At 42.9% G+C, this 27,522-nt stretch overlaps 2 protein-coding genes across 6 annotated transcripts in view; one reads left to right on the top strand and one right to left on the bottom strand.

Moving 5' to 3' along the window:
- Positions 1-13,936, bottom strand: part of LOC103746174 (MOB-like protein phocein) — a 63,470-nt gene extending 49,534 nt beyond the window's left edge. The window contains exons 1-4 of one of the 2 annotated variants that reach the window (XM_008848298.2): positions 13,742-13,936; positions 13,005-13,169; positions 10,969-11,058; positions 10,653-10,889 (exon numbers count right to left, since the gene is read on the bottom strand). In XM_008848298.2, coding sequence (XP_008846520.1) covers positions 10,839-10,889; positions 10,969-11,058; positions 13,005-13,169; positions 13,742-13,897 — 462 coding nt within the window. In that variant the 5' untranslated portion in view covers positions 13,898-13,936 and the 3' untranslated portion in view covers positions 10,653-10,838. Of the gene's footprint in view, positions 1-10,652; positions 10,890-10,968; positions 11,059-13,004; positions 13,170-13,741 lie in introns of those variants that run through there. The other variant, XM_008848299.3, reaches the window with a different exon arrangement.
- Positions 13,937-14,040: 104 nt separating this feature from the next.
- On the top strand, positions 14,041-26,024 carry Hspd1 (heat shock protein family D (Hsp60) member 1). 4 transcript variants are annotated; one of them, XM_008848295.3, is made up of 12 exons: positions 14,041-14,173; positions 15,179-15,354; positions 16,980-17,232; positions 18,097-18,179; positions 18,496-18,591; positions 19,121-19,214; positions 20,296-20,464; positions 23,486-23,585; positions 23,923-24,168; positions 24,749-24,923; positions 25,148-25,326; positions 25,425-26,024. In XM_008848295.3, the coding sequence occupies exons 2-12, from the start codon at positions 15,181-15,183 to the stop codon at positions 25,575-25,577; spliced, it is 1,722 nt and encodes a 573-aa protein (XP_008846517.1). In that variant the 5' UTR covers positions 14,041-14,173; positions 15,179-15,180; the 3' UTR covers positions 25,578-26,024. The 4 variants fall into 4 exon arrangements, with proteins under 4 accessions (XP_008846517.1, XP_029409480.1, XP_008846516.1 ...); XM_029553620.1 differs by having other exon boundaries at positions 14,119-14,134; XM_008848294.3 differs by lacking the exon at positions 14,041-14,173 and adding an exon at positions 14,232-14,377.
- Positions 26,025-27,522: the final 1,498 nt, after the last annotated feature.

Below are 27,522 nucleotides of genomic sequence, written 5' to 3'. Positions count from 1 at the left end.
CTGTGTAAAGTGAGAGAGGCTTTGGCAAATCTAAATGATTCTGACCAGCATGTAAAATGTGTCTGTAAGATAACAGAACACCCTATAAGAGATATAAAAAAGAGCAGACAGAAGTGGTCCACTTGGGTTACTCGAAGACAAATGTGGCAAGACTTATGTAAAGTCCAAATCTCCAGAGGAAAAAAATTGATAGAAAACCAAATTCGGTACTAAGGTGTTTCTGGAAGGCTTTAAAACCAGAAGAACAGTTTACAAAGGACATTCGAAGGATAACAACTATACAAGGGGTGGTAAAGAATCCCCAAGGATTAAATAAGATGCATTTCTCTTCTGATAAAGGCTATACTAAGGGTGGAAGCAGGTTTTCCCACCAAGTTCTCCCTCAGCAACCTGGTGTGCTCAATGGGAAGAAGACAGATGTGGCTATAGTCAGACCCAGGGCCTGTCTGACTCAGGGAACCAACAAGTGAAATGGGGACAGGAGAAGCCCCCTGCCTCCTTAGCCCAGTGCAGGGTCAGGCAGCTGGAGCCAACACCTGTAAGTGTATCAAGAATAAAAGAATACAAAGAAACTCCATGTAAAATCCCCCAAGTGTGAAATGACTCCAAAGGGATAATTAAAAATGGTAAAGAGCTGACCAAATTAATGCCTCATACCCATGCTATGGTACCTAACAAGGATCTATGGAGAAAACAGTTAATACAAATGGACAAAACCTTTCCATGCTGTGTGAGACCTTGTCTATGATTGATTTAATATATGTTAACATTCCTTCGAGTGTTTTACAGATATGAAACCCACTTGAGAGATACCTGAAGAAGCAAAGGCCAGCTATAGCTGTAAGATTCTTGGGAGTTTTATGTAGGTTGGGTAAGATGAGGACAGAGACTCCCAAACTATACAATTGTTAAGAAAATCTACAGTACCAGGGGTGGGTGGCCGCCGCCCATGAGCTGTTGGTCAGAAAGAGACCCTTGAGGTCCTCCAATTCACCAAGGCTATTGCCATTAATGTTGGTTGTACACTAGAAAGGTCAGTAAGGCCATGTTGCTGAGGACACTGTATGCTGTGAGCATGGGAGAAGAAGAAGAGATGGAACTGAAACTAAGCCAAAAAACTCCGTGTCATTGGCAGATGGTTGGGGAAGAAAGGATTCCCTATAATTTTACTCAATGATGGACCCCACATGCTGCACACTATGGACATGCCAAGCAATACCTGCAAGTGCGATAATGGCTTGACCAACATATGTACAACTGACAAATTTCTAATTGGATAAGGCCCACTCCTAGGGGTGGAACACACATCTGGTGCTGTAGACCAGGCCAACGCCTTGTGTCGAGAAAGGCTAGTGGAGAAGCCATCACAAGTATACTGTTTAATGAATATAGTACACCTACTGGGATATCGTCTAGGCATCTGTATTTACATTCATGTTTGTTTAAATGTGTCTACTTCCCTCCACTTGTCTTTATAGTAAAAGAAACACCACTGAGCTAGATCAGTGGCCATGGCCTAAAGAAGACTAATGGGGAGGCCCAAGAAGCCACTATCTCACCAATGATACAAGAGATCGCCCTACATCGGTCACCCCCTCCAAGGCTGAGGGTCCTTAGCAGAAGATGGACAGGAAGAGCGGAGGAAAGGGGTGGAGTGTCCCCAGATTGGCTAGTTCCTCCAAGGGGTGGGGCCTGCCGCAGAACATGGATTATTGAGGGGCTGCTGGGAGCCATCTTGGGACAGAGCCACGAGCTGTGGGTAGCCTGTGTGGCAGTGCATGTGGCGTGGGGAATACATAGCCATGCAGCAGCTCAAGAACAGAATGGCCTGACTCTTATGGACCTGGGGCAAGATCACTGGCCCCGGAGGCATGAGCGAATGCTAGCGGTGACTATGGGTGTGGTGCAGTTTGATATGGCAGGCTCTGGGCGCAGGGCTAGGCACTGGGTACTCATTCCTTTGTAAGTTAATAAATGTACATAAAAATACATTATATGGTTTGCTTGATAGTGCAGGAGACCCAGAGGGAACTCAAGCGACACCTTTAAAAAACAAACAAACAAAAATCCAGGGTCTCATTATGTAGTTCCTGGCTGACCTAGAATTCACCATGTAGATCAGGCTGGCTTCAAACTGAGAGTTGCCTGGCTCTACAACCCACCATGCCCAGCTCACAAGCAGATTCTTATTTTGCTCAGTATCCATTTCTTCCTATGTGACCAGGAAATTCATTCCCTCAGCTAAGGGATAAATCTCTACTAGCCTAAACCAAAGATTAGTTAGGGGGTAGGCATGTGACTCCACTGTAGCCCAAAGAAGCATTAAAGGATGTCAGATCTGAACACTTTGGAGAAGGGTTTTTTTACTCTAAAAGAGATACCAAAAGAAATGTTTCATTTGTTTTCTACCACTAAACATTGCTGTCTGGTACTACAATAATCATCTTGGCTTGATGGTATCCAGGTATTACAGTAACTTTTCCTGAAGAGATATGAACAAAGATCTGTTCACCACAGGTAAAGTGCATCAAGAATAGACCAAAGAACCAATTCCTTTTTTTAAAAAAAACTTTTCTTTTTATTATTTTTATGTGTACGAGTGTATTGCCTGCATGTATGTGAGTGTACCTGTATCATGCAATGCTGCAGGGTCAGAAGAGAGCTTCGGATTCCCCTGGAACAGGAGTTAAGGACAGTTAGTAGCTGCCATATGGGTGCTGGGAATCAAACCCGGGTGTTCTGCGAGAGCAGTCAGTTCTCTTAACTGCTGAGCCATCTCTCCAGCCCCAAGAACCAATTTTTTTTTTAATATTTTTTAAACATTTTTTAATTTTTATTTTATGTGTATGAGCGTATTGCCTGCATGTATGTGAGTGCACCCGTGTCATGCAATGCCGAGGAGGTCAGACAACGGCTTCGGATTCCCCTGGAACTGGAGTTAAGGACGGTTCATAGCCGCCATGTGGGTGCTGGAAATCAAACCCAGGTCCTCTGCAAGAGCAGTCAGTGCTCTTAACTGAACCATCTCTCCAGTCCAAGAACCAATTCTTTTAAAATTATTGATTTTTTAAGAGTGTTTTGCCTACATGTAAGTGCACCACGTGCATGCAGTGCCTGCAGAAGCCAGAAGAGGATGTTGGATCCTCTGGAACTGGAGTTTCAGACAGTTGTTAGCCACCATGTAGGTAACTGGGAATTGAATCCTGATCCTCTGCAAAAGCAGCAAGTGCTATTAAACACTCAGCCATATCTCCAGAGCCCCCAAAGACAATTTTACTCAAGCTTAGCTTGGTGAAGCAATGAGTTTAGCTGGGGTTACTTAGTGTTGTATGGTTAAGAGTTTGCCCACAGGAGCATGGGCAACTTATATGGCTGTCTGCTACTACAGAGTAGAGCCTCACCCTACAATTGACAGCCACTTATATATTCTTGGGGTAGGGCAGGGTCTTGTGTGCCACCTCATGTACATCCACCCTCCACAAAAGAATGTTCATGGGCCCAATCATGAGGGATTCATGCAGGTAATAACAGCTGCTCTGATTTCAAGGAAGCAACAGTCACATTACACCCAGAGACCAGATTTCCACGCCCCCAGGCTCAGAGCAAAGTAGACACACTACAAATAATATGTGAAGCAGTTGAAATGTACCTCAAAGCATGTTTAGCATTTATATTCATATGTAGGAAACTTCATTACAGGCTGAGCAAAGTAGATCGGGGGAAACATGGAAATGTATACTAATAGTTAAATGTATTTGTACCTAAGTATGGTTTTATATCTCTTCAATAAATTATTGAAATATTTTCTCATTTACATGTTTTCATACTTACAGAGTTCAAACTTACATAACTTTGACAGAAAATGAGATACTGAACTCCCATGATAATTCTTCTCTTGGAACACATTGCAACATTCTACAAGATTTGATAGTTGTGTAGTAACTGGCCTCCAAAATGTCCGCAATGATTATCATTTTCTAGTATTTATGTTCTTCTGTGGTTATATTTCACAATGAATAGAGCTGACCTGTAAAACCAATAGGATATTGGGGAAATAACTGACTTACTTGTTTTCATGGAGTCAAGGTTGCCCAGGCTGGCTGGGAACTCTCAATCCTGCTTCAACCTCCCAAATCCCAAATCCTGGGATTACAGACCTGGTGTATAACTTGTAATATTAGGTCATAAAAGACAGTGTAGCTGAGCATGGTGGCCTATGAATTTAGTCCCAGAACTTGGGAGGTAGAGGCAGTCAGGTTTCTGTGAGTTCAAGCACAGTTTGGTCCAGGCCAGCTGGGGCTACAGGGAGACCCTGTCTCAAGAATAAATAAATAATAAATAAATAAAGTGTCAAGTCTACATTGTTCTCTTAGATCGCTTTCCCTGGGTGAAAAAGCTGCCAGGTAGGACACTGAGCAGCCTTATGGGATGTCTACATGAGAACTGGGGCCCTTTGTAGACCATCATTGACAGTGCACCCCTTTGCAATGATACCTTCCAGCCCCAGTGAAGCCCTTGGCAGCTTCCTAAAACTTCCAAATCATGACCATCCAACCAAGTCACTCCCAACTTATATTTTTTTTTTCAAATTTATTTGTACATTTAAATTTATTCATTTAGCACACATGTGTAGGTATGTGTGATGCTGTGTGGAAGTGTGGTAGCCATTTCAGGGGTCATGAGGAGCTGGGAAATTAAAGATTAATGAAGCCACTGGCAAATGAGGCATTACTTTATCCGGGTGAAAGCACACAGGCCTTTAGGCAGGCAGCTGCTGAGTGACACCCTGTGCCCTTGGTCCCAAGGATTTTGTATAAGAAATCATTCAAAGATGATTCCTGGACACTTGGTGACAGCTATTTTGTGCTGACTCAGCCCTGCAGACGTCTAGTGTTAGCCATCATGGCTCATGCCATAAATCCACATCAGTGCCATAACTAGATATAAACAGGCCTTCACAGCTTTGATTCCCTACAGGAGACCAGAGGGTAACTGGAGGGAGTTGGTTCTCTCCTTCTGCCATGTGGATCCCAGGGATTGAACTCAGGTAATTATGCTTGGCAATGAGCACCTTTACCTGCTAAGCTATCTTACCAGCCCCAACCTACATATTTTATGAAATGTTTATTTTGTGGTTCAAGACAGTCTTCTAGAAATGGCTCAGCAGTTAAGAGCATTTGCTGCTTTTGTATAAGACCCAGGTTTCGGTCTGAACACCTACACGGAAGCTTACAACCTTCTGTAACCCAGTCCCATGGTACCCAACACCTTCTTATGGACGCCATGGGCACTGCACACACATGGTGCACTTAAATACATGTAGGCAAAATGCTCAATAAAAACTTAAGTCTTCCTATGTAGTCTAGGTTGATCAAACTCTTGGTCCTTTTGTCTCAGCCTCCAGAAAGCTGGGATTACAGGCATGCACCACCACACCTGGCTTCATTTTCCTGTTAAATGATATGGGGGAGGCTCAGTTTGCAGCTCTGTAGTAAAGGCCCTGGATTCAATCCCTAGCACCATGAGGAAATAGGAAACAATAAGGGAAGGATTCAATTCCTCTAACCTTTTAAGATTAAGCCTTAAAACTCTTTTCTTTCTTTTTTATTTCTCTCTTTCATTTTAGTCTGTTTTGTTTTGTTAGAGACAAGGTCTCATGTAGTCCATACTGACCTTAAAGTCTCTGTGTAATCATGCCTGGCCTTGAAACTTGATTTTCCTACCACCACTCCCCAAGTACTGGGATCATAGCAGTCTGCTACCATGCCCAGCCTAATTCTTTGAGACATTTAAAATTTAACCTCAAGTGTTACAAAATGCTTTCATTTTAAGATGACTTAAAAGCCAGGAATAGCAGCCCACACCTTTATACCAAGGAAGCCTGAGCATTCTGGTTGAGGGAGGAATATCATCCAAGTTCAAGTCTAACCACAATAGCTAAGGCTTTATAAAGTAAGGTCATGTCTTAAAAAAAAAAAAAAGCTCTGGAAAATATCAATGAATATTACTTGACTTGAATGTCAGTTTATTTTTATTTTTTTTTTTTTTTTTTTTTTTTTTTTAATTCTTGGGGCTGGAGAGATGGCTCAGGAGTTAAGAGCACTGGCTGCTCTTGCAGAGGGCCCAGGTTCAACTCCCAGCATTCACATGGCAGCTAACAACTATTCATAACTCTTAGTTCCAGGGGATCCGACACTTCTGATTTCCAAGGGCACTGCAGGACACGGTGCACTCACATACACTGCAGGTAATACACTCACATACATAAAATAAAATCTAAAAAAAGATTTTATTCTGTGTATGAGTGTTTTGCCTGTATGTAAGTGCACCATGTGTGTGCACATGAGTGTTTTGTCTACATGTATGTAAGTGCACCATGCAGTGTCTGTGGAAGCCAGAAGAGCATGTTGGTTCTCCATGAACTGGAGTTAAAGACAGATAGATGTTAGCTGCCATGTGAGTGCTGGGAAAAAGCAATAAGCATTCATAACCTGACTCATCTCTCCAGCCTGATTTGACAGTTTGAAAAGGCAAGTTTATGATATCATTGTATATTGATTAGTTTTGTTTTGAAATAGGGGCTCACACTGTAGTCCAAACTTGCCTGTAACTTAATATGCAGCCCAGTTCCTGGAATTTGTAGCAATCTTTCTGCCTATCTCTGAAATGTTGGGATTACATGCATGAGCCACCCATGCCTGGTTTAGGCATTTCTTTGGTATAAATTTAGGTTGAACCTGGAGCCTTGCATATACTACGCACACACTCTGCCTGTGAGCTACATCCCTAGCTGTATTTTCACTTATTTTGAGACAGGGTCTAAATTGCCCAGGTAGGCCTTGAATTTGTGACCCTCCTGCCTCAGCCTTTCAAGTAGCTGGGATTACAGGTTTGTACTCCCAGGCCTGGCTGGCTTAAAGCCATTTTTTAAAATGTATGCCAATCGTGGCTGGAGAAAGGCTCAGCATTTAAGAGCACTGTCTGCTCTTACAGAGGACTGGGGTACAATTCCCAGCACATGGCAGCTAACAGCCATCCATAACTCTAGTTCCAGGGGATCTGACACCATCTTCTGACCTCCAAGGGTACTGCACAATGTGCTTGCACTTACATGCATGTAGGCAATACACTCATACTCATAAAATAAAAATACTAAAAATATATATGTCAATCATTGTCCTAAGCATTGCAAACATCAAGTTGAATAAGAGGGAGGCACAGTCAACAGAAATAGATTTTTTTTTAATCTTTTTGAGACAGGGTCTCCCTGTAGCCCCAGCTGACCTGCAACTTGCTATGTAGACCAGGCAGGCCTCAAACTCACAGAGATCCACCTGCCTCTGCCTTCCAAATGCTGGGATTAAAGGCATGCACCACCATACCCAGCAAAAACAGATTAGTTTCAAGAAAACATAGTAAGCTACATTAGGTGCCCTAATGAAATGGTACTACTATATTGTAACATATCTCCTGATCATATTTTCCCTCTTTATAAACTATTGTATTAATTATCTACTGCTGCACCAAACTTTGCCCCAACTTATGGCTTAAACAGCAGTAGGGACTGGTGAGATAGTTCAGCAGGTAAAAGCACTCATCACCAAGCCTCACCTGAATTCAATCCCTAAGACCCACACAGAAGTGACTCCCTCAAATTGTCCCGACCTCCACGTGTGCCATGATGTGCGCATGCACACACACAAACACAGTGATAATTTTAAAAAGACACAGCACCGACATGGTGCCTAACAACAAACCATCTGTAACTCCAGTTCCAGGGGATCTGATGCCCTCTTCTGAACTGCAAGAAATGGATGCATTTACGTGCAGGCAAAACATTCATACACATTAAATAAAAACAAATACATCAAGGCTGGGCATGGCGGCACATGCCTTTAGGCCCAACACTCAGGAGACATATAGTGAATTCCAGGTTAACCGTGGCTATAAATATATAATAAACAAAAAAAGTCAAAGTAGTACATACTTATAATTTCAGTCACTCAGGAGGTTGAGCAGTAGGACAAGTTTGAGATCAGCCTACGAAATTTTGTAAGAGCATTTGAAAATTTCAAAAAGGATCCGAAGCTGGACAAGGTGGTACACACCTGGAATTCCAGCATTTCGGAGGTAGAGGCAGAGGGTGAGGAGTTCAAGACTAGCCTGGGCTATATGACACTTATTCTCAAAAAACAAGGTTAGGGATATACTTCAGGTGGTAGAGTGCTTGCTTGGCAGGACAATGCCCAGGAACTGATGCCCCCCACCACTTAAAAACAGACATGTTAACATACACCTATAATCCAATCCCAGCATTTAGGAGGTGTAAGAGGGAGTATCATAAATTCAAGGTCATCCTCAGCTACAGAGCGTATTTGAGGCCAGCTTGGGGCTACATGAGCCTTTGTCTTGAAAACAAAACAGGATCTGGAGGTATAGTTTAGTGGTAGAGTGAATGCCCAACATGTATTAGGCAAAGAAAGAAAATCAAAGTTAGCCAGGCATTATGAATCACACCTATAATCCCAGCATTTGGTAGGAGTCTGAGGTTAACCTGAACTAGAGTTAAGCCCCTGCCTTACAGAAACAGTAGTTGGAGAAATGAGTAATAGTACCTGCTATGCAAGATCAATTAAATTCCTACATAAAAAAGCTGGGCTTGCAGGCACACCACCATTACTGCCAGTTTAGTGGGGGTGGGGGGTGGGGGTGTGTGGTCAGGATTGCTGGAGCTTGCTGTCAGCCTTGCTCCAGGTTCAGTGAGACCATCTCAAAGAAACAAGGTAGAATAACTTAGAGCAGAACATCTGTTATCTTTTGGCTCACGTACATACACACAAATGGAAGTGACAAACTCGAAAAGTTTATCACAAAGAACAAAGAAAATGATTCAGAAAACTAGCTCAAGGCCTTGGTAACTACAGCATATGCCCAGCCTAAAGGTCAAGGCTTCCCTATTTTCCAATGCTATTATTTTACAAGAAAATGAATGTTGAGATCTGAGGTAACAGTTCTCAAACTGTTTTCATTCTTACAATTATCCAATATACTTAAAAACTCTAAGATCCCTAGGCCGGGCATGGTGGCACATACCTTTAATCCCAGCACTCAGGAGGCAGAGGTAGGCGGATCTCTGTGTCTCTGAGTTCAAGGCCAGCCTGGTCTATATAGTGAGTTCCAGGACAGCTGGGGCTACAGAGAGACCCTGTCTCAAAAATAAAAATAAATAAAACCTCTAAGATCCCTTCCACACCAAATGAAAGCTTTGGTCCTACTGTGATGTTTGACTAGTATAATTGCTAAAGAAACAATTTTATGAAATTATATTGATAGCATACAGGAAACTTTTGTCTTTTTGTAGCCTTAGCTGTCCTGAAATTCACTATGTAGACCAAGCTAGCCTCAAACTCACAAAGCTCCACCTGCCTCTGCCTCCTCTCTGATCCCTGCCTCTGCTGGGATCAAACGTGTGTGCCACCACACCTGGCCTGTATACAGGAAACTTTGTCATAATTTAGTGGGGCTAACACCTGTAATTCCAGCAAGTAAGAGGCTGAGACAGGATTACTGCAGTGAGTTTGAGATCCATGGGGTCTACACAGTGAAACTGTCTTAAAGGGCATAGAGAATGTGGAATAGTGTTTCAGATCAGGAGGTTGCTGCTTATCTTTTGTCCAAAAGGCAAATAATTACAGAGAAAGACAAGTAAAATTCTAAATGGTAAAAGAAAAGGAAGCTCGGCATGGGTGGCACACACCTCTAATCCCAGCACTCTCTCTGAGAGTACAAGGTCTATATAGCAAGTTCCAGGCCAGAGCTAGTGAGACCATGCCTTTAATCCCAGCACAAAGGAGGAGGCAGAGGCATGAGGATCTTGGTTGAGTTCTAGACCAGCCAGAGATATATAGTGAAACCTTGTCTCAAAAGAAATTGTGCTCACAAGGTTATGATGTGCAAACAGTAATTAGCTATGCCTGAGGCAGAATGTGAGAGTGATGATCTACTTGCGTGCTCTACAAACTTTCAGAGTCCTTTCATCTAAATTTGACAAAAATTAAGTCTTGGCATATCAAAGGCACTAAAATGTATCAATGTATATACATGCATATTAAAAGCACATACTATCTTATGGAAGGGTAACATGATTGAAATCAACTGCATTTACTACACTACGCACCCAAAGTAGACTGCCTATGTAAAAATCCTGACTTTGACCCTTCCCATGGAGTGACCTAACCATTAACCCTCAGCTTCACTTACAAGATGAGAACAGCACCTAGTTAATAGGATTACTAAAGTAAATCAATTTATAACAGAACACTTAGCAATTACTACCACACAGCACCAACTCTGAAAAATAGTACTCAATTTACTGACAACTATCCTACGCTGGAATTTTTCCAGACAATCAAATGGTTAAGTTTTTGAGACTGGAACGTTTATTCAGGAGGTAAAATTTTCTAACACAACCCTCCCACATTGTATAATAGTATAAATCCATGGCTTTGTATCAGTATCACTGATCTATGTAATAAAATCATGCTACAAAAATTCATATACCTAGAAAAACCTTGTTTCTTAGAAATCTCTGCAGCTTACTTGAAGGATGAAATAAAACTACCTTAAATTACAAAATAAAGACTATCCATTCATTTACATTATTTTATTTGGAAATGTTCATACCAGTACAGGGAAACTAGACTTCACAGATAACAGATGTCATCAGTTTGGATATCAGTTTATTATAAAAGGGAGACACGCAAATTATTTACATGATGAAATATTTCAGCGCTTCAGTGGAATGGACAGCTTTGTGTGATGCCATTTCAACAGTGCTTTCAGTCTACATACTTCCCAAGAATGTCACCGTCTCTAAATAAGAAATAATCCTGCAAATAAAGAACCCATTAGTTAGGATAATAAAAGCAAAAGTTAACTTCTTTCTTTTTAGAATTCTGTTTCACATACCTTGTCGTCTATAACTACTTTGGTGCCCCCGTACTCTGGGAGAAGAACTTTGTCTCCAACTTTCACACTAACTGGTTGAATCTCTCCACCCTTAAGAAAAAAGTTGTTTATTAGCAAAGGTCATTAGATACACAGCTCACTTTTCTTTCTGGTCTATGTACCTCTGGAGCCTTGACTCAGGAGCCTCTTACCTCAGTGTCCTAAGTGCTAGAATTACAGGCTTACTACAACCATAACTCACTACATTAATGGAACGTGCTCACTCAAATCCAGATTATTATTATGTACCTAATTAATGATTAAGCTATATAATTTATACTAAATGTAGATTTTCACAATATCACTGTAGAGTTCCATGTGAAATAATCAGTAGCTTAAACTAAAGCCCCCTTTCAGTGTGAAAACAAGTTATCCTGGAAAAGCTAACATTTGCTAACCAAAGCTAACTTTTAATTGTTAAATATTAACAGTCTGTAGACCAGGTAAAATAAAGCAGCTTTTAAACAGACACAAAATGTTCATGTACGACTTCTTTCAAGAAACAAAAATGTTTCTGTACTTAGCACACACATTTTCTTTGATTTTCACAGCCTTGTCTTGATTCAAGTGTTAGATTTGGATAAAGACATGGAAGCAGAATACCCACTCCCAATGCTCCTTTCAAGGCCTGGGGTTAGAGAACACCAATGGAGGTACCCTCTGCTCCTCACACATATGACAACTAGCGCTCTCAATGTTACAGAGCTGGAACAATTTCAGTGCTAGAAGCTAAACCAACAGCTCTCTAAATTCCTCTTCATTTCACTCTAAAAATATTATTTATGTGTGTCTGCATGTGGCCAATGGAATCTCACTGGAGCTGGAGTTACAGCCGTTGTGAGCTGCCTGCCAGGGTGCTGGGAATCAAACCCAAATCCTCTACAAGAATAGTATAAGAAAAAAAGATCCTCAAGTGTGTACTTTCTGCTTGTAATTTTTTTTTGTCTTTTTGAAGCAGGGTCTCCCTGTAGCCCCAGCTGTCCTGGAACTCACTATGGAGACCAGGCTGGCCTTGAACTCAGAGATCCACCTGTCTCCCAAGTGCTGGGATTACAGGCGTGTGCCACCACGCCTGGTTTTTTCTTTTACCTGTATGAGTGTGTTGCCTGCATGTGAGTGCACCCATGCCGTGCAATGCCACGGAAGTAAGAGGGCTTCAGATTCCCCTGGAACTGGAGTTAAGAATGGTTTGTAGCTGTCATGCAGGTGCTGGGAATTGAACCCAGTTCCTCTGCAAGAGCAGTCAGTGCTCTTAACTGCTGAGCCATCTCTCTAGCCCTAATACCATACACTCTTAACCACTAAGCCAACTCTCCAAACACTCATTTCCCTTAAAAAAAAAAAAAGTTTTTTTTTAACTGGCTGGCCTCTAACCCTGGATCCTTCTGCCTCAGCCTCCCCACTGCTGGGATTACAGTTGTCTTCCTTTAAATCATGCTTCCCTCAGTTCGGAAAAGGCTCCAAGGTTTACCTAACAGCATGACCTTTTGTTTAATCAACTTAAAATTTGGAGATTAGGCTACAAAATTGTTACTGAGGATAACTTAGTTTTTGAGACATGGTGTCATTCTATTATACAGGCCTAGGCTGGGCTAAATTCACCACAATACACCTGACCTGGCCTCCAAAATGCTGGGACTGTAACAGCCAAGAGCCACCCTACCAGGCACTTAAAAATCTCTTAAGAATGGGAGAGATGGCTATGGGGACCTGAGGTGGGAATCACAACCCTCCAGTGTAAAAAGCCTAGAACGGCACGTGCTTGTAACCCCAGCACTGTGGCAAGTGCCAGACTAGCACTGGGTTCAGTGAGAAGCCCTGTTTCAAAGGAGGAAGGTGTGGAGTCCTTTAGTGACTGCAAGCCTGCATTCAGACCTGTGCACAGATTCAGAAAAAAAGATACTCAAGTGTGTGCTTTCTGCTTGTAATGAAGTTCCTTTAAAAAAGTGGTTTTGTTTAAAAAGCAACTATTTTCCTTAAAGTGAGGTTCAAATTACCTTTCCTTTAGAGCCTGATCCCACAGCTACTACTGTTGCTTGTAATACTTTTCCTTGAGATTTTTCTGGAAGCATAATGCCACCTTTGGTGACAGTTTCAGCTGCACTCCTTTCAACCAATACTCTGTCAAACAGCGGAATAAACTTTCTAAATGCTTGTCCAGCCTGTGGAGAGAGATGTTAAGAGTTCAAGCACTCTGTAATTACTATTCCCGCTGCAAGTCTTAACCTCAAGGATTCCAACCATCCAAAAATATTTTCATTGCCCGTTTAGGAAATGCATTTGAACGCTCCACTTTACAAGCCAGTTTCCCTTGCCTGTTGTGGTCCTCGTTACTTATCAACAATCACACCATTTTTAAGTGCAACCTTGGTTTACTCCAAGGTCAACCATTTTCCTTCCACCAGTTTTTCAGAAAATTTCGGTAACACCGGTGGTCAATTTCTACGCCTGAGGCCATGTTCCTTCTCCAGAATATCACATTCCCACCAAAGTCGTTGCAGGGGCAGGTGGGCTGCAGAGCCTGCATCCAGGTTCCCGCCCCGCCCCGGTTCCAGACTCCTGCAGCACATGTGCACGGAGGAAAGGGTCGAATAGGCCTAGCTGGGTTCTGCAGGGACACTGCGTACCAGGAGGTCCCCTTCGCCTCCTGCCACAAACAAAAGAGGGCCACCGGGGTGCTCATAGGCCGCAGACCGCCCAAGACCCACAGGCCGCCCCGCAACACGGGACTCACCATGACTCTGGCCGCCGCTGCCCGGACTCTACTCTCGCGCCGCCGCTGCAAGGAGAGACCTGTAGTCCGACCCAGGGACACGTGAAAAGGCAGCGAGCGCGCAGGCGCGCTCAAACGGCCGCGCTCCCGCCCCCCCGCGTGAGAGAGGGCGGCCATGCCAGCGCGCACGCCGATTGGTGGAGGGGACTCTACGCAAGCCCCGATGCGGGTGGCCGGAGGCGGAAGAAAAGAGGAGCAGTTTCTAGGCTTTTCCAGGCAGCCTGCAGAGGTGAAAGAACGAACCGTCCGACCCCTCTCCCGGAAATGACGCAATCTCACCTTTGACCCGAGGGAAGCGCGGCGCCTTCCGGAAGGTTCTGGAACGGGGCGCGGCCCTGGAACTAGCGTAGGGAGGTGGGAGAGCGCTGAGTCCTCGGGCCCCGGCTTACTCGGGTAGGGAAGGCGGGGCCGCGCGCGCCACATGCAGATTGCCGGGTGCGGTGCGGGAAGGGGTGGGGCGCGCGCACACGCGGGGCTGCGGGGCGGGGACGTGAAGGGAGGAGACACTGGCTCATTGCCGTGCGCGCCGTGTGCTCTGTCCCTCACTTGCTGCTGACGGCCTGCCTCGCCGCGTGCGCTCCTGCCGACGCCCCGCAGGTATGCGGTCGCCGCATGCACCGCATCCAGGCGCTCGCCACAGTGGCGCGGCCTGCTTCGGCGTGTCCCCCCCCACACCCGGGCTAGCGGGAGTCCGGGCTAGGACCACAGGCCCAGCTCGCACGTCCAGGCCCAGTGGGGCCATGCGAGTGGTCAATCACGTGCGGCGAGGGCGGGCTGGCGTGGGGAGGGATGGAGGCTGGGCCACTCGGGCTTGCGGATGCTCCCCTCGCCGTGCGCACTGCAGGGCTCGCGGACCGGGGTCGTGCGCCTGCTTTCCGCCTCATCGGCCGCGGGTGCGCCGCGCCTCCACTTTGACCTTGCTCGGGGCGTCTAGTTGGGAAGACCTGTGAGGCCGCTCAGGTGGACTAAGCCCCAGGTCCCGCATCGCGGCCTCCCCAGCTACTCTGTTAACTGTAGCCCGCGGTGGAGATACTGTCAGGAGAATGTGCATTTCCCTGGGCGCTCGGATTTGGGACCAGTCTCGCTTCCGCTAGCGTTATTTTTTTTATTTTTATTTTTTGAGACCCTTTTCGGAGCGGGTCTGCTCTCAAGGCCATTTTGGCGGTGAAATATTAACTCGTTCCCAGTAGCCGCGATGCGGGGCCACAAGGAAGTGGTTTCGGGTGCTTTCTGCTAGTGCTATAGGTCAGGCGTGGGGGCGGCCTAGTTAACTTGGCCCTAGGTGCTGACGGTGAAGTTGCAGCGCTTTGTGTGGCCCAGGTCCCCTAGGCTCCCATCTAGCCGATGTTCTCTGACGTGTTTGTCCTTCACTAATCATCTGCTTTTTTTCTCCCCTAGAAATGCTTCGACTATCCACAGTCCTTCGCCAGATGAGACCAGTGGCCCGGGCCCTGGCTCCTCATTTCACTCGGGCTTATGCCAAAGATGTAAAATTTGGTGCGGATGCCCGAGCCTTAATGCTTCAAGGTGTAGACCTTTTAGCCGATGCAGTAGCCGTTACAATGGGGCCAAAGGTATCGATATACTTTAATCGTATTAATTAAAGAATAACGTTTTGTTGCTGTATATTAGATATAACTATGGAACAGTACTTTATTAGTTTCTGTGACAACTCAATTTCCAGGTTGAGGGGGTGGGAGTGTTTTGGTTTTTCTTGAGACAATGCCTTAAAATGGCTTCACCAGATTTTTGGAACTGTACACTGTGGTGTAATAGAATAGTAAATGCATAGTTAAAGGAGGACTTTCAAACTTGAGGTATAATTAATCTTTTGTACCTACGTGAATTAAATTTTGGATCCTTTCCCAGTAGAGGATATAGAGGAAAGTGTAGCTGAAATCCAATAATACCTCAAAGTATGTATTTGTAGGTGCAAGGTTTTGTTTATTGTACTGAAATATACTTGCTGTATACATATAGTAAGTGCATAGCATAGTTATTTTAAGTGTGCACTTGGCCTGGCATTAGGATATTTACATTGTCCTGCAGCCATCACCCATCTCGAGAATGTGTTTTCATCTGCACTTGGAAAACTCTGAATGGCTTCCCATTTTTCCATTTTACCCTGTTTTTCCTGTTCTAAAGCTTTGTGTTGCCCTTTTTTTTTTTTTTTTTTTTAAATGTGTATACATGTAGGTAAGTGCCACCCATGTTGTGCAGTTTGTGAGGAAGACAGGAGAGGCTGTCGGATCCCCCGGAACTGGAGTTAGGAACAGTTGTTAGCTGCCATGTGGGTGCTGGGATTCGAACCTGGGTCTTCGGCAAGATCAGTGTTCTTAACTGCTGCCCTGTGTTGGTTTCTTTTTTAAGACAATCTCACTATAGCCCAGTCTGGTCTCCTCCCTCTGTAGCAAAACTGGTCTTTGGTCTTGAACTCTTGATCCTCCTGCCTCTACCTCCTAAGTGCATGGAATTATTAGTATACTACCTCATCTGGCATACCATTAGTTTTTTTTTTGAGACTATACAGTCCTGACTGACCTTGAACTCCAAGAGATCCACCTGCCTTTATTCCTGAGTGCTGGAACCAAACCACATATTTAAATTTTTCAGATGTCCTTTCCTAGGGAGGGAGCAGTACTATTTTGAGGATGTCACTATGGTCCACAGTGAAGTGAAATTTTTATTTCAAATTGATAAAGTGATCTAAAGAGCTGCATAAAATGTTGTTTACAGAGCTCAAGCATAGAAAGCAGCTTGGTTCAAATCCAAAATTTCTAATGCTGTTGCTGCTGTATTTGAAATTTCTGTTAAGTGAACAGAGCTCTGTTCTCACTGTAATGGCTAGTACTTTAGTGAATGTTAATATGTATTTGAAAGATATCGTTTACTAACCCAAAGTGCAAATGATGTGAAGTATGTTCTGTGCTTTTTTTTTTTTTTTTTTTTTGTAGTTGTCATCTGTGCTTTTGTATTATAATGTGACATCTGTTCGTGCTTAGGGTTTTTATCACATTGGACCTCATTCAAAGTTAAGTCCCTGGCAAAGGAGCAGACATTATTTTGTCTGTAGACTTGAGTGTTGATGAACTTGGCCGTGAGATTCATGTAGCAAGACCGTAAAAATGATGGGACTTTATCAAGAATTTTAGGTAGTGGCCTTGTATTGAAGACTGTTCTTTTTATTCTGTCACTGTAGGGAAGAACAGTTATTATTGAACAGAGCTGGGGAAGTCCCAAAGTAACAAAAGATGGTGTGACTGTTGCGAAGTCAATTGACTTAAAAGATAAATACAAAAATATTGGAGCTAAACTTGTTCAAGATGTTGCCAATAACACCAATGAAGAGGCTGGGGATGGCACTACCACTGCTACTGTTCTGGCACGATCTATTGCCAAGGAGGGCTTTGAGAAGATCAGCAAAGGTGCTAATCCAGTGGAAATCAGGAGAGGTAAGAGTGTCATGTCATGGATACTACAGAAATAAATTGCTACTTCTAAGAAGTCTTCTTGTTGAATGATTGTCTCATTTTTTAGTTACATTGTGTGTCCATTCATTGAGTACACATGTGCTTGATATGCCACAGTGCACGTGTGGAACAAATCACAATATTTAGTTTGTTTGTTCTACCAGGCCAAATTGAACTCAGGGCATCAGGCTTGGTGACAAACACATTACTTACAGCTGCTCCCCAACCCCATTTTGTTCTGTTTTAAATTTAAATACTAGTGTGGGTATGGATATGGAGGGCAAAGGACAACTTTGGAGTCCTTTCTCCTTTCACCTGTGTGGTTCTATGAACTCAGGCCTTTGGGCTTGCATAGCAAGTACCTTTACCTACTGAGCCTTCTTGGTACTTGTCTCATTAGTAGACAGAAGAATGTTAGTGGCCATACTGGAACAGGCAGCATGATTAGAATAGGAATTGGATAGTGAGATTTTTGAAATTATGCGCATCTTTTCTTCCAGTTTTGTTTTTCATTTTGAGGCAGTAGCCTCTAGCTGGCTTAGAAACCTATGTAGCCCACCAGTTCTCCTGACTTTGTGGCAGTTCTCTTGCCTTAACCTCTTGAGTGCTTATATTGCAGGTGTGAACCACCACATTCATTAGGTTGGTCCAGTTTTCAAAAACTTGCTATTTTAGGAATTCATTGTGAATTTGAATGTTACTGTTTGAGTGCCTGTGTATGACTTCATGTAGTTAGAAAAAAATAGTCACACAAAATATTAAAATATTTCTTGTGAATCTGGAAATTTATACTTGGCATAGAAGCTGTGAGAATAGAATTGTATTGACATAACATTCTTGAACTAGGTGTGATGTTGGCTGTTGATGCCGTAATTGCTGAACTTAAAAAGCAGTCTAAACCTGTTACAACGCCTGAAGAAATTGCTCAGGTAAGAATTTCATTTCGTGATCACAGGCCATTGTCGAGTAACACTGCCCAAACTAGCCTTAGATGCATTTTATCCTTAAAGCTAAAAGATAAAGAAAACGTAGTGATACGAGTTGGATCTTTAATAGATCATTGGGTCACCAGATAGTAAAATGAAAAAGAATGGGGGACTAAGGATATAGCTCCATGGACCATTCATCAAAACTTAATTGTCCTCTCTGCTGGGTGGAAGTACCAATTTAGAAGTTACTGGGGGAAAGAGATTGAGAGGACTAATGTAACCATTTAGTTTTTGATGAGTAACTTGGTTATTGTAGGTTGCTACAATTTCTGCAAATGGAGACAAAGAAATTGGAAACATCATTTCTGATGCAATGAAAAAGGTTGGAAGAAAGGGTGTCATCACAGTAAAGGCAAGTGTGTGGGTTTTGTTTTGTTTCAGTAATGTATTTAGTGGGGTGTATGCCAAAACTGAAGTTTTCCTTCTTTGTGTCTCAGCATCTGTACAGAGTATGGTGCTTAGTTTTTTTGTGTGACTTATGAGCTTTGGTGTCCATTTTGAATAAATCCATCCTAAACTGTAATGATTGAATCTCATCTAGTTATAAGTTATGCAAATAAAATAAGCTTTTTTTTGTTATTATTATTTTTAAAGATAGGGTCTCACTATGTAGTCCTGGCTAGCCTGAAACTCACTGCAGACCAGGCTGGCCTTAAACTCAGATCCACTTGCTTCTGCCTTCCTTATAAATGCTGAGATTAAAGGCTTGTGCCTTTATACCTAGTGAATATCTGAGATTTTTCAGAAGTAGAATTAGAGATATTCAGGAATATTTACATGTGCCTTCCTAAATCCCTTATAATTTGTGGGGTCTGTTATTACAAAGTTTTGTGTTTCTTCATTGAACTCTTTAATTCACCTAATTCTTTGACTTTTCATAGGATGGGAAAACATTGAATGATGAATTAGAAATTATCGAAGGCATGAAGTTTGATCGAGGATACATTTCCCCATATTTTATTAACACATCTAAAGGTAAGAAGGGGCTAGAGAGATGGCTCAGTGATTAAGAGCCCTGGCTGTTCCTGCAGAGGACCCAGGTTCAGTTCCCAGCATCCACATGGCAGCTAACAACCATCTGTAACTCCAGTTCCTCTGCAGGCACTCTACAAATAGGAGCATTTAGATGCATGCAGGTAATACACTCATAAAAATAATTAAAAAAAAAAATTTTAAGGTGAGGAGAACAAGTCAGTAACTGAAATCTTTTTAAATAGACCTAAAGTTTCTCTTAACTATAGGTGTAAGTTCGGTGGAATAACAACTTTTTTTTTTTTTTTTTTTTATGACTGGGTCTCCCTATAGTTCCAGCTGATCTGGAACTCACATGCAGACCAGGCTGGCCTCACAGAGATCCACCTGCCTCTGCCTCCTGAGTGCCACCACACCCAGCTAGAATAACTTTTTTTTGGTCTTTTTGAAACAGGGTCTCCCTGTAGCCACAGCTGTCCTGGATTCACTATGGAGAACAGGCTGGCTTCGAACTCACAGAGATCTGCCTGCCTCTGTCTCTGCATGCGCCACCACACTCGGCTAGAATAACTTTTTAAAAGTAAATCTGGGGGCTGGAGAGATGGCTCAGCAAGCAGTAAAGAGCATTGGCTGCTTTGTTGCAGAGGACCCAGGTTCATTTAGCACCCACATGGGAGCTAGCAACCATCTGTAACTCCCAAGAGTTCCGTTGCCCTCTTCTGGCCTCCAAGGGCCCTGCATGCATGAGGGGTGCATTTACATACATTCAGGTAAAACACTCATAAAATAAAAATAAATTTTAAAGTTAATTTTTGCAGGGCATGGTGGCGCACATCTTTAATCCCAGCATTTGCGAGGCAGAGGCAGGCAGATCTCTGAGTTCAAGGCCAGCCTGGTCTACAAAGTGAGTTTCAGGCTGTCTGGGGCTACAGGGAGACCGTGTCACAAAAAGACCAAAAGTTGGTATAGTACAGTAAATGGAGGTCTCTTTTGTACTGCAACTTTGGTTTAGTTCATTGGAATAAATTGCATTGGTTTTCTTGGTATTGTTAACGTTTCATTTTTAAATGCTCGCTATTTTCAGGTCAAAAATGTGAATTCCAAGATGCCTATGTTTTGCTGAGTGAAAAGAAAATTTCTAGCGTCCAGTCTATTGTTCCTGCTCTTGAAATTGCCAATGCCCACCGGAAGCCATTGGTCATAATTGCTGAAGATGTCGATGGAGAAGCTCTAAGTACACTGGTTTTGAATAGGTAATACTATGTTTGGTGTTTTATATTTGTAGGTGAAAGGATTATTTGTGTTGCTATTTGAAGACATTTTATATTTGATGTAGAGTTGTGTATAATTTAGGTGTGCTGTGTGTACCCTCATGATTCTGTGAGTGTTATCTCTTTGTGTTTGGAGACAGTCAGGCTGGTATCGAACTCACATAATCCTTTAGCCTCAGCCTCCTAATTGTTGGGATTACAGGTATGAGCCACCTCACCTGGCCTCCTACTTCCTATTTTATACATCTTAAGCTAGGCTCTTTTAGTATAGGGATACTTTTGAAAGTGAGGATGGTACATTTTCTTTTCATGGGGAAAGAAAATTTTATGAACGTTAGGTAGTAAGCAACTTTGATTCTGAAAACCTCAGATCTAGTGCTGACATGGTAGCACACACCTAGCAGTGGGAGGCAGAGGCCGGAGGACTACAAGTTCGAGGGCAGCCTGTGTTACGTAGTAAGAAACAGTCCTCTGGGAATTGGAGCTCAATTGGCAAAATTCTTACCTAGTATTGGAAAGCCCTGGATTTGGATTTGATTCATCATAAACCAGGCATGGTAGTGCACTGCTGTAATTCCAGTGCTTGGGACGTAGAGGCAGGAGGATCAGGAGTTCAGGATCATCCTCAGCTACATAGTTCAGTGACAGTCTGAGTTTAAAAAAAAAAGTTTTAGGCACAAATGTGAATACATTTAATTGTTAAACATCTGTTATTAAAAATTTAGGCCAGGCGTGGTGGCACACACCTTTAATCTCAGCACTTGGGAGGCAGAGGCTGGTGGATCTCTGTGAGTTCAAGGCCAGCCTGGTCTACATAGTGAGTTCCAGGACAGCTGGGGTTACAAGGAGACCCTGTCTCAAAAAAGACAAAAAAAAATTTAATAAATGCTCTGGAAGAGAAATAAATGTCTGTAATATTTTTATCTTAATGTTACTTAATTATGTATAGATGTATGTCGGGGTTTCTGCACATGAGTGCAGTGCTGAAGTTACAAGCTGCTGTGAGGCACCCAACATGGGTATTAGGAATTGAACTCAGGTCATCTGGAAGAGCAGTATGTGCTTTCTTTTTTTTCAATGTGTATGAGTATGTTGCCTGCGTGTATGTAAGTGTACCCAGAAGCGGGCATCGGATTCCCCTGGAACTGGAGTTGGTTGTTGGCTGCCATGTGAGTGCTGAGAATCAAAACCTGGGTCCTTTGCAAGAGCAGCCAGTGCTCTTAACCTCCAAGCCATCTCTAGCCTCAAGAGAAATAAGTCTTCAAAATAAATCTACACTTTATTTGTAGTTTCATACTAGTTTCAACTTTAAGGCAGGTAGTAAGTGATTTAGATAGCTGCTGAAATGTATATTCTTCCTAAACTTAGAATTGAAGTGTGTGTCAAGACCCGGTTTTGTTTTACAGCATTGCACAAATGAAATAGCTCAAACACATTTGCTGATTGTGATGGCACAGAGCTGTAGTCCATGTGCCTGGGAGATAGTGGCAGGAGGATCAGGAGTTCAGGGTCATACTCCACCACATGGCAAGTTTGAAGTCAGCATGGGCTAAATGAAAACCCTCTCTTTTAAATAAAAGACTGAGGAAATGGCTCAATAGATAAAGGTGCTTGCTTCAAGGCTCAGGATTTGAGTTTGATCCTTGGGATTCACGTGGTGGAAAGTGGGAACACACTTATAGCTTACAGCTGTTAAACCTGCCTGTCCCGTCCCCCCCACCCCAATAAATAAGTGAATTTTTCTTTGATCTTTTTAAGACAGGGTTTCTCTGTAGCCCCAGCTGACCTGGCACTTGCTGTATAGACCAGGCTGGCCTTGATCTCACAGAGATCCACCTACCTCTGATCCTGAGTGCTGGAACTAAAGGCTTGCACCACCACACCCTCCATATGTGTAATTTTAAAAATTTGAAAATCTGGGGCTGGAGAGATACCTTAAAGGTTTGCTCTTGCAGAGGACTTGGGTTCAATTCCCAGTGCCCACATGGTGGCTAACAACCATCCCTAATTCCATTCCAGGGGACCTGATATCCTCTTCTGGTCTGTGGGCATTGCAGGACAGAGGTACACACTTACATGCAAGCAAAACACTTGCACATAAAATAAAAAACATAAATTTTTAAAATATATTTTTATTTTTTGTGTATGAGTGTATTACCTACATGTATGTAAGTGCATCCATGTTGTGCAGTACCCACAGAGGTCAAGAGGGCATCAGATTCTCTTGGAGCTGGAGTTACAGGTGGGTGTAAGCCACCATGTGGGTGCTGGTAATTGAATCTAGGTCTTCATGAAAGAGGGCTATCCATGTGCCCTTTAACTTACTCTGATGGGGGTTATTGTCTTGGCCTCCAGCTGTCTAACTGGAATGTAAGGCCCCAGTTATTTAAGTATGTGATTAGCTTGGAACAAATGTAGATGAGTACAAAATAGTCCCACCTATTTCTTAAGACCAGAAGAAGTTGTTAAAAAACAAAAAGGGGTGGTGGGGGTCCAGAGTAATCTGGTAGTAGTACTAAAACTTACAGAGTACTAAACTCCTAATGTTTAAAAAAAACATCTTTAGGGGCTGGAGAGAGGGCTTAGCAGTTAAGAACACTGGTTGTTCTTTTAGAAGACAAGGGTTTGAATCCTAGCACCCCCATGGCAGCTAGCAACTCTCTGTAACCCCAATTCCAGGGGATCCAACAGCCTCTTCTGTCCTCTGTAGGCATTGCACTACATGGATGTACGTTGTGTGCATGCAGGCAATACATGCATAGACAAAAAATAATCAGGGTGTGGTAACATGCCTTTAATCCCAGCGCTCCATTTTTTTTTTTTTTTTTTTTACCATGAGTCTCACTGTAGCCCCAGCTGTCCTGGAACTTGCTGTGTAAAGGCTGACCTCAAAGTCACAGAGATCGCCTGCCTCTGCCTCCCAAGTACTGGGACTAAAGGCGTGCACCACCGCACCTGGCTTTTTTTTTTTTTTAAATCTTACCTTTAAATGTTTTTTTACAGGCTAAAGGTTGGCCTTCAGGTGGTAGCAGTCAAAGCTCCAGGGTTTGGGGACAATAGGAAGAACCAGCTAAAAGATATGGCTATTGCTACTGGTGGTGCAGTAAGTAAATAATTGTGTGATACTGGGTCTTTCAATGTTATTTCCCTTCCAGATATCAAATGTCTTGTAGAGTGTACGCTTTACACGGGTTTCTTAGATTTTTGGACCTTGGGTAGAATTAAGGTCATGTTCATAATCTTTGCTACCAGTGTGCCATTGGGCTCCTTTTTTTTCTTTATCAAATACTTAAAATTTACATAATACTGATTTTGTTCAGACCTTGAAATCTCAAAGATGCAGCATTTTAAGAGTTTCTCTTCACAGAATTAACCTGTATTATATGTAGTGCTAAGTTTGGTTATAGTGGAGGACACTGACAACACTTAAATGTTTATAGGTATTTGGAGAAGAGGGATTGAATCTAAACCTTGAAGATGTTCAAGCTCATGACTTAGGAAAAGTTGGAGAGGTCATTGTCACCAAAGATGATGCCATGCTTTTGAAAGGAAAAGGTGACAAAGCTCAAATTGAAAAACGTATTCAAGAAATCACTGAGCAGTTAGAGATCACAAGTAGTGAATATGAAAAGGAAAAACTGAATGAACGACTGGCAAAGCTATCGGATGGAGTAGCTGTGCTGAAGGTGAGAGTCACTGTTGGAAATTAGGTTCTGAGCCTAGCAATGCTTTTGCTTCCGTGTTATTAATGGAAGTAACTAAGCAAATATCTAGGAAATTAGCTTCATCAAGAATTAGCTTGTATGTGTGTGCATACTATGTGTATGTGCGCACACAGCCACACACTTCCCATAGGGCACATGTTGAGACCTCGAGTGCCAAGTATGCATCTACCCCTGTGTACTATGAGCCTGTTCCCTGTCCCCCTTTTTATGTGGTGCAGGCAATCTACCACTGCACCACACCCTAACCTTACTCCTTTCTTAAACCACATTTGAACTTGTCTTGTGGGAAGTTGTTCTGGAAGAAGGGGGTATTTGTCAGTGGCATATGCTCCTCAGCAGAGGCAGCCCACCACAGCTGTGGATTACCTACCTAGTCACTAGTCACAATCTTTGTTCCAGGTATAGCTTCTGGGTTTTTTTGTTTTGTTTTGTTTTGTTTTAAGACAGGGTTCACCGGGTAGACCAGTCTGGCCTTAACTCAAGGGATCTGCCTGCCTTAGATTCCCAAGGCCCTGTTAACTGGAATTCTTTTCATCTTTAGGTTGGAGGGACAAGTGATGTTGAAGTGAATGAGAAGAAAGACAGAGTGACAGATGCCCTCAATGCTACCAGAGCAGCTGTTGAAGAAGGCATTGTTCTAGGAGGGGGTTGTGCTCTGCTTCGTTGCATCCCAGCCTTGGACTTAATAAAACCTGCCAATGAAGATCAGGAAATTGGTAAAAAAAGATTATCTTGCAAATGAGATTGTGGCCTGATTCTTCCTGTTGAAATGACGGCATACTTACTGATGCCCAAGAGGCAATTAATGACATCCCACATTCTTTTAGGGGGGATGGTTACACCCATGGTGGGATTGGTTAATTAAGCCCCCTCTCAAATAGAGGAATGTGTTATTTTATTTACAAAAGATCATAAATTTGTGAATTTGTTTGCTTTGTAGGTATAGAAATTATTAAAAGAGCACTGAAAATTCCTGCAATGACTATTGCTAAGAATGCAGGTGTTGAAGGCTCTTTGATAGTTGAGAAAATTATGCAAAGTTCCTCTGAAATTGGTTATGATGCTATGCTTGGAGATTTTGTGAACATGGTAGAAAAGGGAATCATTGATCCAACAAAGGTAAATAATTCAGTATTCCTAAAAAATCTTGGAGTGGCTTGCTCTGTGACATGTAATTAACTCATCTCACTGAGAGAAACAATGTTTTGTTTTTCTAGGTTGTAAGGACTGCTTTACTGGATGCTGCTGGGGTGGCCTCTCTGTTAACTACAGCAGAAGCTGTCGTCACAGAAATTCCTAAAGAAGAGAAGGACCCTGGAATGGGTGCCATGGGTGGAATGGGAGGTGGTATGGGAGGTGGCATGTTCTAATTCCTAGAATAGTGCTTTGCCCTTATCAGTGAACTGTGACAGGATGCTCAAGGCAGGGCTCCTCACCAATAACTTCAGAGAAGTCAGTTGAAGAAAGTGACTGAAGAAAGGCTGCCTGATGGCTGATGTTTAAGAAAATCACTATAACCATCAGTTACTGGTTTCAGTTGACAATATATATAATGGTTTACTGCTGTCATTGTCCATGCCTACAGATAATTTATTTTGTATTTTTGAATAAAGACATTTGTACATTCCTGATACTGGATGCACAAGCCATGTACCAGTGTCCCGCTTTCAACTTCAATCACAGGCATCTTGTCTCCTGTTTCAGTGCTTGCCATCAGAGATGAGAAGCAGCCTTTCTGTGGAGAGTCAGAGTAATTCTGTACAAAATAGATCCAATTATGTGACAACCTTTGTGTAATAAAATTTTGTTTAAAGCTAGTAATTGTGTTAGTTTTTCCATGATGTAGAAGACGGGAGAAATGAAGACCAGTTGAAGAATGGAGCTGAGTGTGTGTATGTTTCATCTGTATTTTGTAGCGTTTTCATGGTGTACTTTCTTGCAGATAGACTTGAGACAGGATCTTTGACTATGTAGACCAGGCTGGCCTTAAACTCACAGATCTGCCTGTCTGCCTCTTATCTCCCAAGTGCTGGAATTAAAAGTGTATGCCAGCATGCCTGGCCAATATGATTATATGTACTTAAAGGCAACAGTACAAATTCATCTGTCTAACCAATTTGAGTGTTGAGACTTTATCATAAAGAGTAGCATACTGTTTCTTCATCTACGTAAGAATCTGGGAAATGGCTCAGTAACCTATTATGCATGCATGAGGACCTGAATTTAATCTGTAGCACTTGAGAGATAAAATACCTAGGCTTGCTGGCCACTGGCACCCAATATCAGCCTTTGACCTCCATGACACAAAAACTAGAATCTGGATCTGCTCTCCCGACTTGGCCCTCAAGTACTGCTGTATGCTAAGCATTGAGGTAGATGTTCTTGCTGTTCTTACTTACACTACAAAACTTGAACAGAATAAAAGTTTGTCAGCATAATGCAGTTACTTGAAATCGTGAACCTAAACAGGCCAAGTTGGGATAGTCTAAGGTAAGGAACAAGACCAAGGGTGAAGGGAGTGGCTGGAGAGACTTAATTGGTGGTTAGCTAGCACTTAGTGTGGGTTCCTTTGCCAGTACTCAGGCAGTTAACAAGTATGGGATCTGACCCGCCCCTGGCCTTTGCAAGCACTATACAACATGGTGCAGGCAAAGCACAGATAAAATCAAAAATTTTAAAAACTCAAACACCTGGGTTTAAAGAGCTCTAGTTGCTGTTAGATCAAGGAGGATAGAAGACTACAATTGACACAGAAATGATTAAGTGTCAAGACACAGGTCTTAATGCTGGGTATATGGCCATCAAGGTAACAACCTCAGTTCAGTCCCCTGACCCACATGGTGGAAGGAGTGAACAAACTCCTGAAAGTTGTCTGGCCTCCACATGAGCTGCGGCACAAGCATGTGCACATACACAAACTTTTTGTTGAGACGTTCTTCCTGTAGCCCCAGAACTCACTAGGTAGACCAGGCTGGCCTGGAACTCATTCCCCTGCCTTTGCCTCCCAAGCGCCCAGCCCCCACAAATTAATTTTTAAGAAGCTTAAATTATAGTTAAATAAAAGGACTCAATGCATGGTATTTGCCAGCTATTGAGCAATAGTACAATTGTTTTTTTAATTATGTGTATGAATGTATTGTCTGCACATAGGTAAGTGCACTCATGTCATGCAGTGCCCGCAAAGAGAAGAGGCCATTGGATCCCCTGGAACTGGAGTTACGGACAGTTAGCTTCCATGTGGGTGTTGGGATTTGAACCTGGGTCTTTAAGAACAACCAGTGTTCTTAATCGCTGAGCCATCTCTCCAGCACCCCC

Source organism: Nannospalax galili, unplaced genomic scaffold, assembly GCF_000622305.1.
Source record: "Nannospalax galili isolate Female #2095 unplaced genomic scaffold, S.galili_v1.0 scaffold1024, whole genome shotgun sequence".
In the NCBI taxonomy this organism is placed as follows: domain Eukaryota; kingdom Metazoa; phylum Chordata; class Mammalia; order Rodentia; family Spalacidae; genus Nannospalax; species Nannospalax galili.
The sequence above is the reverse complement of the archived record's forward strand: the minus strand, read 5'-3'. Positions and strand labels throughout refer to the sequence as shown.